The 12,250-nt window shown below is 45.7% G+C and overlaps 1 protein-coding gene across 2 annotated transcripts; it reads left to right on the forward strand.

Annotated features, from left to right (window-relative positions):
• On the forward strand, positions 285-4,133 carry HEY1 (hes related family bHLH transcription factor with YRPW motif 1). 2 transcript variants are annotated; one of them, XM_018058382.1, is made up of 5 exons: positions 285-566; positions 820-895; positions 1,037-1,132; positions 1,399-1,480; positions 2,385-4,133. In XM_018058382.1, the coding sequence occupies exons 1-5, from the start codon at positions 478-480 to the stop codon at positions 2,966-2,968; spliced, it is 927 nt and encodes a 308-aa protein (XP_017913871.1). In that variant the 5' UTR covers positions 285-477; the 3' UTR covers positions 2,969-4,133. The 2 variants fall into 2 exon arrangements, with proteins under 2 accessions (XP_017913871.1, XP_005689177.1); XM_005689120.3 differs by having other exon boundaries at positions 1,037-1,120; positions 2,385-4,128.

A 12,250-nucleotide genomic window follows, 5' to 3' on the forward strand; every position in this document is an offset into this window, starting at 1 on the left:
CGGCCCGGCCTCCCCCGCCTGCCCGCCGCCGGCCCTGCGCCGCCCGCGCCGCCTCCTTCCCCCCAGCGGAGGCCCGGTGGAGCCCCTGCGGAGCCGACACACCGCCGCCGGGCAGGGGCGGGCGGGGAGGGCGGGCCTGGGGTTCGCCCTCGGCCTCGGCCTCGCCCCCGCCCCTCTCCTGAGAGGCTGCCAATCAGAGGAGCGAGAAGCCGGATTGGTCGAGGGAAGGCTGTTGCCCAGGAGCCACCGCCCCGCCCCCTCGCCCCCTCGTCCGCCCCCTCCACTCCCCCGCCCTCCCCTGGGCCCTGGGAAGGGGCGCAGCGTGGGAAAGGGATGGTTGAGTTTTAACCGGAGGCAGAGCGTGAGCCGGACCAGTGTGTGCGGAACGCGAGCAGTCGAGCGCGGAGAGGCGCCGCTGCAGTTAACTCCTCCCTGCCCGCCACGCCGACCCTCCCCCAGATTCCCCGCTCAGCCAGCATGAAGCGAGCCCACCCTGAGTACAGCTCCTCGGATAGCGAGCTGGACGAGACCATCGAGGTGGAAAAGGAGAGTGCGGATGAGAATGGGTGAGTTGGCGGCGGGAGGCTAGCGTCGGCTGGCCTCGGTGACAGCGCACGAGGGCCCGGGGCACGCCGGCGCCCTGCACTGACCTCTGTGCATCTCCGGCAGGCCTCCGCCCCGGGTGAATGACCCGGAGGTGCTTTCAAGCCCAAGTTGCCTAAAAAATCTGAGTACGGGTAGGGCGTGGGGGCAACCTCTCAGATCACCTCCTCTCGCTTAACGGCGATTCCTGTTTTTTTTCCCCCACTCTTCATTTAGGAACTTGAGTTCAGCTTTAGGGTCCATGTCCCCAACTACATCTTCACAGATCTTGGCCAGGAAAAGACGGAGAGGCGTGAGTCTCTTTACAGTGCACCCTTTTTTTTGGGGGGGGGGGTGTTTGTTTTATTAATTAACGGGAAGAACCACCTTTCTTCACTTTAGAATTTACAGTCGTAATGGAAATGTCTCCCGTTGTTTTGCCTGCTTTCTCCAGATTATTGAGAAGCGCCGACGAGACCGGATCAATAACAGTTTGTCTGAGCTGAGGAGGCTGGTACCCAGTGCTTTTGAGAAGCAGGTAATGAAGAAAGTAGGTAGCTCTCTCGGTGTAGCGATCCACGCCTTCAGAATCCTTAGGCTCATTAATCTGAACCTCACCCGTGCCTTGGAAAATAACCGCGTTTGTGAGAAGGAAATAAATTCGTCCAGATTCCAACATGTTTTGCGAAGATAATTTATTTTGCTGTTGTCTGTGCTTTTATGATTTGCAGAGCACATCTATGCGTATATATTTCAAGTTGTTCCCCAAAGGCAGTAGGTGCCAAATCAGGTTTTTGTTGTTGTTTCCTTCTCTAGGGGTCTGCCAAGCTAGAAAAAGCCGAGATCCTGCAGATGACGGTAGATCACCTGAAAATGCTACACACTGCAGGAGGGAAAGGTACGTCTCTAGTCCGGTGGGGCGTCTGAGTGTCTGGGGGCAGAGTGATCAGCTACCGACGGCTAGGATTGGTGCAGTCGCTGCTTTATTTTTACTGTGCGCTTTGGGGGTGGAGAGAGAACGGTGTGTTGTGTGTGGGGGTTCCTGTCGGTGTGCTTTCACGTGCACTAGGTTTTCTCCAGTGAATTCATCACCCCAGCCCTCTGCAAATTAAGCGTATGCACCTTCTTTTGGAAAATACCTATTATGTGTGACAGCTAAAGTTGTGACAGCTCTGGTCTGGTAGCTCAAACCACATTTGTTTATTAACCTTTTGGAGAAAAAGCCTTTTTTTTTATTAAATATGGTCTTAATTTCAAATACAAGATTCTTAAAGAATAACCTGGCACATGACTCTTGAGGAAAGAAACCTGTTGTGGTGAAGTAGAGAAAACCCCAAGGAAGGTGGGGGACTGAGGTCTGTGTGTCTGTCTCCAGCCGGAAAATGCTCTATTCTGGACCAAGTGCCTAAAAGCTCCGTGATGATAACTTACATCTGTGTGTCTAATGAATTTCACTGCTCTGTGGTTTTTCTGTCCTTGAAGTGTTTTTTGTTGTTGTTGAGGGAAAACATTAAAGGAATGAACATAGTTTCATCTGCCGGTAGGGTATAATTCCAGTTTCTGCTTGGCAGTTTCTAATTGGGCTTTGAACTTGCATTAGCAAACACATACTTCTTATGTTGGTTAATGCAAAGATTTTGGTCGATTCCCAAATATTTGGACTTTAAGAAGAGCCCGTGAATGCTTTTTTTTTTTTCCTCCTTAAAGGATGTAGCTATTTGCCAGGAAGAGCTGCCTTTGGGATCGAAGAAATGAGGGAAATGAGCGAAGCTCTGAGGTTTTTCTTTTGTTCGTTTCCTCAGGCTATTTTGACGCGCACGCCCTTGCTATGGACTATCGGAGTTTGGGGTTTCGGGAATGCCTGGCCGAAGTCGCCCGTTACCTGAGCATCATTGAAGGACTGGATGCCTCGGACCCTCTTCGAGTTCGCCTAGTCTCACATCTGAACAACTATGCCTCCCAGCGGGAAGCGGCGAGCGGCGCCCACGCAGGCCTTGGACACATTCCCTGGGGGAGCGCCTTCGGACATCACCCGCACGTCGCGCACCCCCTGCTGCTGCCCCAGAGCACCCACGGGAACACTGGCACCTCGGCCTCACCCACGGAATCCCACCACCAGGGCAGGTTGGCCACAGCACATCCGGAGGCGTCCGCTTTGCGGGCGCCCCCTAGCGGCGGCCTTGGACCGGTGCTCCCGATGGTCACCTCCGCCTCCAAACTCTCTCCACCCCTGCTCTCCTCCGTGGCCTCCCTGTCGGCCTTCCCCTTCTCTTTCGGCTCCTTTCACTTACTGTCTCCCAATGCACTGAGCCCTTCGGCACCCACGCAGGCAGCAAACCTTGGCAAACCCTATAGACCTTGGGGGACGGAGATTGGAGCTTTTTAATGAACTGATGCTGTAGAATGAGGGAGGGGAAAGCTTAAATTCCCAGCTGAGCTGGGCTGTTGCCAACATCACCTTAAAGTCATCGGTAAAATAAAAAGGAAAAAGGTACACTTTCAGATAAACTTTGTTGAAAGACGAAAGGTTTGTTGGTTTACTTTTTCTTTTTTGATGTTTTTTTTAATCATGTCATGTTTTAGCAGTTTAAAAACTAGTTGTTAAATTTTGTTCCAAACATTAAATTGAAATAGTGAGTATAAACCCACAAATTGGTGATAGGTTTGTACTGTGCCTAATTTACTTTGTTAACCTGTCTAAGAAAGATCCCGTTTTTGTCCCAAAGTTTTGGGGATTTTAACATTTAGTATTTTGGGTCTGTTCTTCTCCTTGTATAGTTACAGTCTCTTTTTAGAATTAATTTTCCAAACCACTGTGCTCAATGTTAACATGATGCTATTTTGTTAATATTTTGACAAGTAAGGTATTGTATAAATGATAGTCTTTGGGGGTGGGCTGTATTGAATTTTATATTTCTGAGTGAAGCGTTGACAAATCAGATGATCAGCTTTATCCAAGAAAGACTAGCTAATTTTCTGCCTCCTACAGCAGGGAGGTGAATGTACACACCATTAGGGGCCCTGAAGCTGAATGACCAGTCACTGTCGTCTGCCAGGATTCACAGTTCTGGCTTGGCTAGGAGAGGTCTGGGTTTGGAGTTGGTAGGGAAGGGACGGACGGCAGTTGCATAGAATATGTCTGCATTTATCAGTCTCAAGCAATGCAGTGAATTTTTAATTTCACAGATCTCAAGTTCACAGATGTTAACATGGATAAGTGATCATGGTGTGCAAGTGGTCAATGGAATAGTCCAGGGGAACCTGTTAAATTCATAACCTAATTCTTCCCGGAGCTGCCATGTTTTCTTTTCACTGGGAATGTTTATGTTGTGTTCTTCTTTTTGGCGCATGGAAATATGGTTGTTGAGATAACTTAAAACATCTTTGCTGCCTTCTATTTGGTTTATTTAATTTGATTTGAGCTATAAAAGCATCATTTTACAGGTCTATTCCTTTAGCAGGTATAGTTAAAATGACCTCCACTGAACTCGGTTTGACCTCTATTGTACTGATGTGTTGTGACTAAATAAAAAAGAACAAACTCTTCTCCTGTATATGTCTTACCTACTTTAGCCTTTCTCTCTGTTGACTGAGATAAAAACTCTCATTTTCATTTTGCCTGGTCATCAGTTTTTTTCTGTTTAATAATTTCATTATTCTTGGTCTTTGTGATTTTGGATAAGGTGACTTCATTATGACGTAGAGCTTTGGTGTGGCTCCCATAAGAGGATATAGTGCTCTAGCTGTTATGTCAGATAATCGGGCCCTAAAGTGATCATCTATGGACTAGAAACTTCAAATCCTGGTTGGGAGTTGCAGGGTGGGAGAAAACTCTGAAATCTCATAAAATAGTGTTGACCGTTCAACAGATATTTACTGAGGACGTTTGCTGCATGCTCAGTTCTATACTGGAAGAACAGAATATTTAATTTCTTCTTCTTTTTTTTAATGGCAAAACAAGAAAAGCCAAACCTTGCTAACTCAGAGCCCAGGAATCTGGTGAGTAGTGGCAGGCTGTAATTCCGCACCTGCAGGGCTCTGGAGTCTTTCCTTGTCTTCTTTCCAAGGAATCTGTTTAACCCTTTAGTTGCCTTTGACTCATGCACTGGGTAGTGTAGAGGCAGACATGTGCTTTAGGTTAGAATGGAAACGCTGCCAGGACAGAGGCAGTCATCTGGGCTCCCTGGGGAAAAGAGTGCCTTCCCATGGCCTTAAAAGTCATCCTTCTGCCAATTAAGGAATCTCCTAGCTGGGAAGGAGTTACTTTGATCCTGAGAGTGGTGGAGAGGAGGAGAAAACCCACTCTACCAGATGAAGTAGACCCACACCTCCCTCCTCTGATTAAGAAATGAAGGCAGGACTTCCCTGGTGGTCCAGTGGTTAAGAATTCGCCTGCCAATGCAGGGGACATGGGTTCAATCCCTGGTCGGGGAACTAAGATCCCACATGCCTTGGGACAACTGAGCCTGTGTACTGCAACTACTGAGCCCATGCTGTTGACCCTGCGCTCTGCAAGAAGAGAAGCCACCTCACTGAGAAGCCCTTGCACAGAAACCAGAGTAACCCAGCTCACTGCAACTAGAGAAAGCCTGCACACAACAAAGACCCAGAACAGCCAGGAAAAAGAAATGAAGGCAAAGTGAAGAATGTTCTTTGAATTCGAGCAGTGACTTCTGGGTCCCTATGAGGGAAAGGGATGGAGACTGTGGCATTTTCCTGATTGGGATTTTCAAATGCTAGCTCCCACTCAACCCCTCTCTGTGTGGCCTCAGATATCGGTGCCAGCTCCCACTCAACCCTTCTCTGTGTGGCCTCAGACATCGGTGCCTCCTGTGATGTATGGTTCTGTTCTGAGCACTCCCTGTGCCATGCAGACACTCTTTCTGCCTGCCATGATGGCTGCGATGGAAAGTGTTATGATGATTTCTGCCAAGTGTCAGTTTAATTTTAGCAACTGGGATTTCAAACGGCATTACAGCATTACTGAACAGCATTGCGCTTAGACTGTCTTAGATGCACTCTCTGGCACCCAGGTTTGATGGCTGCTAGTGAGATAAGAAAGAAGTAAAGCCTCTCATTTTATTGGCTCTGCTGGAAGCTCTGTGAAAGGTAAATGTGGGGCTCGTTCTGCTTCGTGTCTATGGTCCCCGTGTCACCATCTGGTTACGACTTTTTTCTTTTTTTGAGGGGGGATATGAGGGGGTCATTTTTAAGATGACTCATATTTTCAACATGAGTCATTTTCAAGATTACATAGTTTCCCAAAGAAATATTTTGGTTGGGCATTCCCTGGGGGTCCAGTGGTTAGGACTTGGTGCTTTCACTGCCAGGGGCCCTGGTCAAACTAAGAGCCAGTAAGCAGCAGCCAATTAAAGAAAGAAAGAAAGATTTTGGTTTCTTTTTCGACCTCTTCAAGGCGATGAGTGTCTGGAAATTGTGGTGATGGAGTCTGAGTTACCTGGAAAACAGGATGGGGTTACGATGATGAATTGTTCTTGCTCAGTCACCTCAATTGTGTCCAGCTCTTTGTGACCCTATGGACCATAGCTTGCCAGGCTCCTCTGTCCATGAGATTCTCCAGGCAAAAATACTGGAGTGGGTTGCCATGCCCTCCTCCAGAAGATCTTCCTGACCCAGGGATCGAACCTACGTCTCTTTTGTCTCCAGGATTGGCAGGTGAGCACTTAACCACTCGCGCCGCCTGGGAAGCGGACAGAGAAAAATGAATGTAGGAAAACTCATTTCTAGTCTGAGTTGATGGAGTATGAAAAAAATTAACATCAGAGTCATTAGTGCCAGCATATTTTAATTTTGTATATGTTTATAACACTTCTATCCATGCAGCCAAAACAGTTTTAGATGGCCTGTAAATGTACCTTATGGAGAAAATAATATCACTTGTCATAAAGAATTTGGAAGGCCTCAATAATTACCCGTTATCTTCTCTCTATATATAACCATGAATTAATGATATGAAAGATAGGTGGGCAGAATTCTTGTATAAGAAAAACTTCTTAACCTAAATAGCTTTTAGATTTAGAAAGAAAAAATCCGGGATGTATCATTTCTGATTTATTCAATATAGTGTAATTAGGATGCATTTTATTCAGCTTTTCTTTGTCCCACTCTGTTACTCACCAAAAAATACTTTAAATATAGATTACTTATATTTTAAATCTCTCAGAAAATGTTATATCACCTAGTTATACTTCTTCATAGCCCTTCTGGTACCAGTGTCAGCTTTGATGCCTTCACTAGATTGCACTGATGATTTATAATTAAAATAACTTCAGAGCTAATAGCATTTGAGATACTGCTTCAAATGTGACCCAATTTCTTTCACGACTGGAGCTCCAGGGAAGGGGGATGTCATGGGAAGGGGACCCGAATTCTGGGTCCTGCTCTGCTTTTATCCCAGTGCCCTGAGGTGAGTCATTTAAAATTCTCTGGACCCTGCTTTCTCCATCTGTCCCATAAACTGGTTGGATTAGATGGAAGTCCCAGGCATATATTTCCTAGGGACAGGCACTAAAATGGGAGGATGCGTGGGTCATCAGTCAGTGAGTGCTGACCTGGGGGTACCTTCAGTCTGAAGGGTCACACCCATTGTGTCTATGAAGGAATTTTGGTCCAGTGTTGCCAGATCTTTCAAATTTCCGAGAGCATCTCCAATTCTAGATTTTTATGTGAAATTGCCCCTTTTAGGTAAGTCAGTAACGAATTCACTGAAACCTGTCTGCCAGCGTAGCAGTCAACTCTCAGCTCCTAGGGCTCTAATCTGAAAGCCTCTATGCAAGCTAAAATTTTCTAGTATCTTTGCCATGCACAGCCAAGGATATGCTTAATGGATAAATACTTGCCTAACAAATTAAAAAGTGCAGTAATTAGGCAGCCTTAGGTACTTTTATGTAAAGTTAATGGGCAGAATTTTAAAAAATTATTTCTAGGTTGTCTTATTTCCTTACAGAGAGAGAAACTGAAGACTTCCCTGGTGGTTCAGTGATTGAGAATTTGCCTTGCAAAGCAGAGGACATGGGTTCAATCCCTGGTTGGGAAACTAAGATCCTACATGCTTCAGGGCAACTAAGCCTGTGCACCACAGCTAGAAAGCCCATATTCCACTGCAAGAGAAGCCCTCCAGCCACAACAAGCCCCAGTGCAGCCTAAATAATTAAAAATTTTTTAATAATTAAAAAAGTAAGAGAAATGCCCTCCAGCCACAACAAAGACCCAGGGTAGACAAAATAAATAAAATCTTAAAATTTTTTAAAAATAAGAAAAATGCCCTCCAGCTGCAACAAAGACCCAGGGCAGCCTAAATAAATAAATAAATATTTTAAAATAATTTAAAAATTTTAAATATAAGAGAAACGGAAACCATTTTTGTTCTAAGTCTGGACCTTTCGCAGGAACTTCTGAAGAAGCTCTCTCATCTTGGTCCTTGTGTTCACCTGATCGAAGAGGAAGACGGGGTTTCAGCCTGGTGGCCTTCAGTGAAACAGCGGGTATGTAGCTGGCTGGTGACTCAGCACACTGAAGTCCTCAGAGGTGCCATCTGATTTCAAGAAGAAAGAAGTCCCTGCAGAGAGTGGGTTGTTTTGAACCTCACCTTGAAATAGAATGCCTGCCTTCATCTTGATGAGCTGCAGGCCTTGTCACTCAGATGCTTCAGTGTCGGCTCTGGGGTGGGGGCAGGGAGAGGGACGAAAGCAACGAAGGAGGGAGACACTCAGGTCTTTCTTTGTGAACTATCTGCAGGTATTGACATACATTTGCGTCAGAACTGTCTTCCCCCTCATACCCAACCCCCCCTCCCCGCCCCCGCCCTGCCCCCTTCTACCCGAGGCAAGCAACAGTGGAGAGATGGGTCTTGGGAAATTCAGGTTTCTGGATTTGGTGCTGATAGCCTGTGATTTTGTGCTTCTTTAGAATTATGTTGTAAAATTTCCCATTCTATTTATGATTATGTTCATATTTTTCATTAATTGCTTTGTGTTGGGTTCTGATATATATTCAAGAAGGGTGAAGAGACTGAGCTTGATTTGGAAAAACCCTTACTCATTCATAGGCAGTTGCCAGGTGGTCTGTGGCTTGATTTGAAAGAGACTCTTCTTTGAAAATTTTTTATTTATTTGTTCTGTGTCAGGTCTTAGTTGCCACACATGGGGTCTTTCTTTGCGACCCACAGACTCTCTAGTTGTGTGTTGGCTTAGTTGCTCTGTGGCTCATGGGACCTTAGTTTCCTGACCAGGGATCAAACCTGAGTTGGAGAAGAGACTTGAAAACACCATGATAGGTAGAGAGAGACTGGCTGATACCCCTGAGAGAGTTGATGACTGAAAATTTTCTGTAGCTACTTTTTAAATTTTTTATCCTTGGTGGTAATCTCTCCCCTGGGGCATGATTTATTTTTGTTTCTGGTGTATAGGAATGTTTCATGCATGCAGAGTTGAATCGTAAAATTAAAGAAGGACATATCTGAGCCCTTAATCGTCCTCTTTGACCTCATTTCCTACCGCCTGCCCCCCCATCACTCTGCCGCAGCCACACTGCACCCTGTTGCTAGAACACACAAGGTATGTGCTCACCTCCAGGCCTTTGCACTGGCTTTTCCCTCTCCCCCGCTATCAGCTCATCTGCCTGTAATCTGTCATTTACTTGGGGCTCCGCTCAAAGGTCACCTTCCCCCAGCAGTCTTCCCTTAGGACCCTATTTGAAACACCACCCCCCCCCCAACTCCCTTATCCCCCCTCCTGCCTCTCCTCACCTCCTTTTCCTCTTTGTTTTTCTCCACAGTACTTAGGATTATCCGACAGAATGTATATTTCATCGGTTGTCTGTTTACTGTCTGTTTTCCCTGGTTTGTTCACTTCTACAGTTCTGTCACTTAAGCAGTGCCTGGCAAATTGGAGGCACTTAATAAATATTTGTTGAATGAATGAGTGAATCCTATCCCCCTCTTTATTCAATTGCATTCATCTCTCACGCTAATAAAGTAATGCTTAAAATTTTCCAAGCCAGGCTTCAGCAATACATGAACCACGAACTTCCAGATCTTCAAGCTGATTTTAGAAAAGGTAGAGGAACCAGAGATCAAATTGCCAACATCTGCTGGATCATGGAAAAAGCAAGAGAGTTCCAGAAAAAACATTTATTTCTGCTTTATTGACTATGTCAAAGCCTTTGACTGTGTGGATCACAAGAAACTGTGGAAAATTCTGAAGAGATGGGCATACCAGACCACCTGACCTGCCTCTTGAGAAACCTGTATGCAGGTCAGGAAGCAACAGTTAGAACTGGATATGGAACAACAGACTGGTTCCAAATAGGAAAAGGAGTGTGTCAAGGCTGTATATTGTCACCCTGCTTATTTAACTTATATGCAGAGTACATCATGAGAAACACTGGACTGGAGGAAGCACAAGCTGGAATCAAGATTGCCGGGAGAAATATCAATAACCTCAGATATGTAGATAATACCACCCTTATGGCAGAAAGTGAAGAAAAAGCTAAAGAGCCTCTTGATGAAAGTGAAAGAGGAGAGTGAAAAAGTTGGCTTAAAGCTCAACGTTCAGAAAACTAAGACCATGGCATCCAGTCCCATTACTTCATGGGAAATAGATGGGGAAACAGTGGAAACAGCGGCTGACTTTATTTTTCTGGGCTCCAAAATCACTGCAGATGGTGATTGCAGCCATGAAATTAAAAGACGCTTACTCCTTGGAAGAAAAGTTATGAGCAAGCTAGACAGCATATTGAAAAGCAGAGACATAACTTTGCCAACAAAGGTCCGTCTAATCAAGGCTATGGTTTTTCCTGTGGTCATGTATGGATGTGAGAGTTGGACTGGGAAGAAAGCTGAGGCCTGAAGAATTGATGCTTTTGAACTGTGGTGTTGGTGAATACTCTTGAGAGTCCCTTGGACTGCAAGGAGATCCAACCAGTCCATCCTAAAGGAGATGGGTGTTTATTGGAAGGACTGATGTTGAAGCTGAAACTCCAATACTTTGGCCACCTGATGCGAAGAGCTGACTCGTTGAAAAAGACTCTGATGCTGAGAAATATTGAGGGCAGGAGGAGAAGGGGACTACAAAGCATGAGATGGTTGGATGGCATCATCGACTCGATGGACATGGGTTTGGGTGGGTTCTGGGAGTTGGTGATAGACAGGGAGGCCTGGCATGCTGCGGTTCACGGGGTCTCAAAGGGTTGGACACGACTAGGTGACTGAACTGAACTGAAGAAGTGGAACAAAACAGAGACAAACAGACACCTCTCTAACCCCCCTCATTCCCCGACTCAATCATTTATGCAAAAACGTACCAGAGAAGTGGATGTCATGTTTCACTTCAGTATTTTCCATTCACTATTGTACAATTCTGCCTTAAAAACAGTCTAACTCATACATTCTTCAAGCTTATTTTCTTTCTGGTATGTGCTTAGTGAAGATGGAGGGACATTGGTCACCTTTTCCCCATGAAAGACCCTACCCTTATCTGGCCAGTCTGCCCCTCCACTTGTGGCCATGCCACTCTTTGTCTTACTCTTGGCCCCTGCCTGTTGCCCGGAGCAAAATAACTTTCTCTTCCCTGGGGCCTTGGACCCTTCTGTTCCTTCTCCCTGGTAAGTTCTTGTGGGTCTTGATGGATGGCTCCTTCTTGTTCTGGTCATAGCCCTGTGTCAGTGCTCAGAGGGGACTTCCTGGATCACATTGGCAAAGACAGCTAGCTGTCCCATTTCCCAACTCCATCACTTTGTATCCTGTGAAAACTCAATGTGGCGATCAAGAGCCAACTCTTGACCACCACATCGGCTCTTAACTGCCACATTGAGTTATCACAGGATACAAAGGGAGCCAGGAGCCTGTTCTTCAGATCCCTGTTTTGACTCTTGTTTAAACACTCTGTGACTCAGTTTCTTCATCTGTATAATGGGAGTATAATTGTAACTTACATGTTTCTTGTGTTTTACAAATGGTATTTAATAAATACATAAAGTGCTTAAAACAATGTCTGGCACATGCTAAGCACTCAATAAAAATTAACTTTTTAAAAAAGACCCTGCACTTCCTCCTAAAAACATTTAGTTCTTAATCCATCTTTACCTTCATCTTCTCTCCAGTTAAGGGATCTCAGCATTTTTTTAAAATTAATTTTTATTGGCATATAATGGCTCAGTGGTAAAGAATCCATCTGCTAGTGCAGGCGATGAAAGGGACACAGGTTCGATCCCAGGGTTGGGAAGATCTCCTGGAGAAGGAAATGGCAACCCACTCCAGTATTCTTGCTTGGAAAATCCAATGGACAGAGGAGTGTGGTAGGCTACAGTCCATGGGGTCACAAAGGAGTTGGACATGATTTAGTGATTAAACAACAACAAATCTTTGCTTTAGAATGTTGAGTTAGTTTCTTGTTTTCCTGTTAGTTTCTGGGCTTCCCTGGTGGCTCAGACAGTAAAGAATCCACTTGCAATGCAAGAGATCTGAGTTCGATCCCTAGTCGGGAAGATTCCCTGGAGAAGGGAATGGCTACCCACTCCAACATTCTTGCCTGGAGAATTCCATGGACTGGGGAGCCTGGTGGGCTACAGGCCATGGGGTCACAGAGTCAGACCTGACTAAGCAACTAACACAGCATTGAGCAGGGCTCCCTGCACTATACATGAGATA

This window comes from Capra hircus, chromosome 14 (genome assembly GCF_001704415.2).
Source record: "Capra hircus breed San Clemente chromosome 14, ASM170441v1, whole genome shotgun sequence".
In the NCBI taxonomy this organism is placed as follows: Eukaryota; Metazoa; Chordata; class Mammalia; order Artiodactyla; family Bovidae; genus Capra; species Capra hircus.

What these genes read in the sequence shown, in the direction of transcription:
- HEY1 (XM_018058382.1), top strand. Translation starts at nt 478, where the DNA reads ATGAAGCGAGCCCACCCTGAGTACAGCTCCTCGGATAGCGAGCTGGAC. An exon ending in CCAGGAAAAGACGGAGAGGC is followed by an intron (nt 896 to 1,036) that starts GTGAGTCTCTTT and finishes TGCTTTCTCCAG; the next exon opens with ATTATTGAGAAGCGCCGACG. An exon ending in AGAAGCAGGTAATGAAGAAA is followed by an intron (nt 1,133 to 1,398) that starts GTAGGTAGCTCT and finishes TTCCTTCTCTAG; the next exon opens with GGGTCTGCCAAGCTAGAAAA.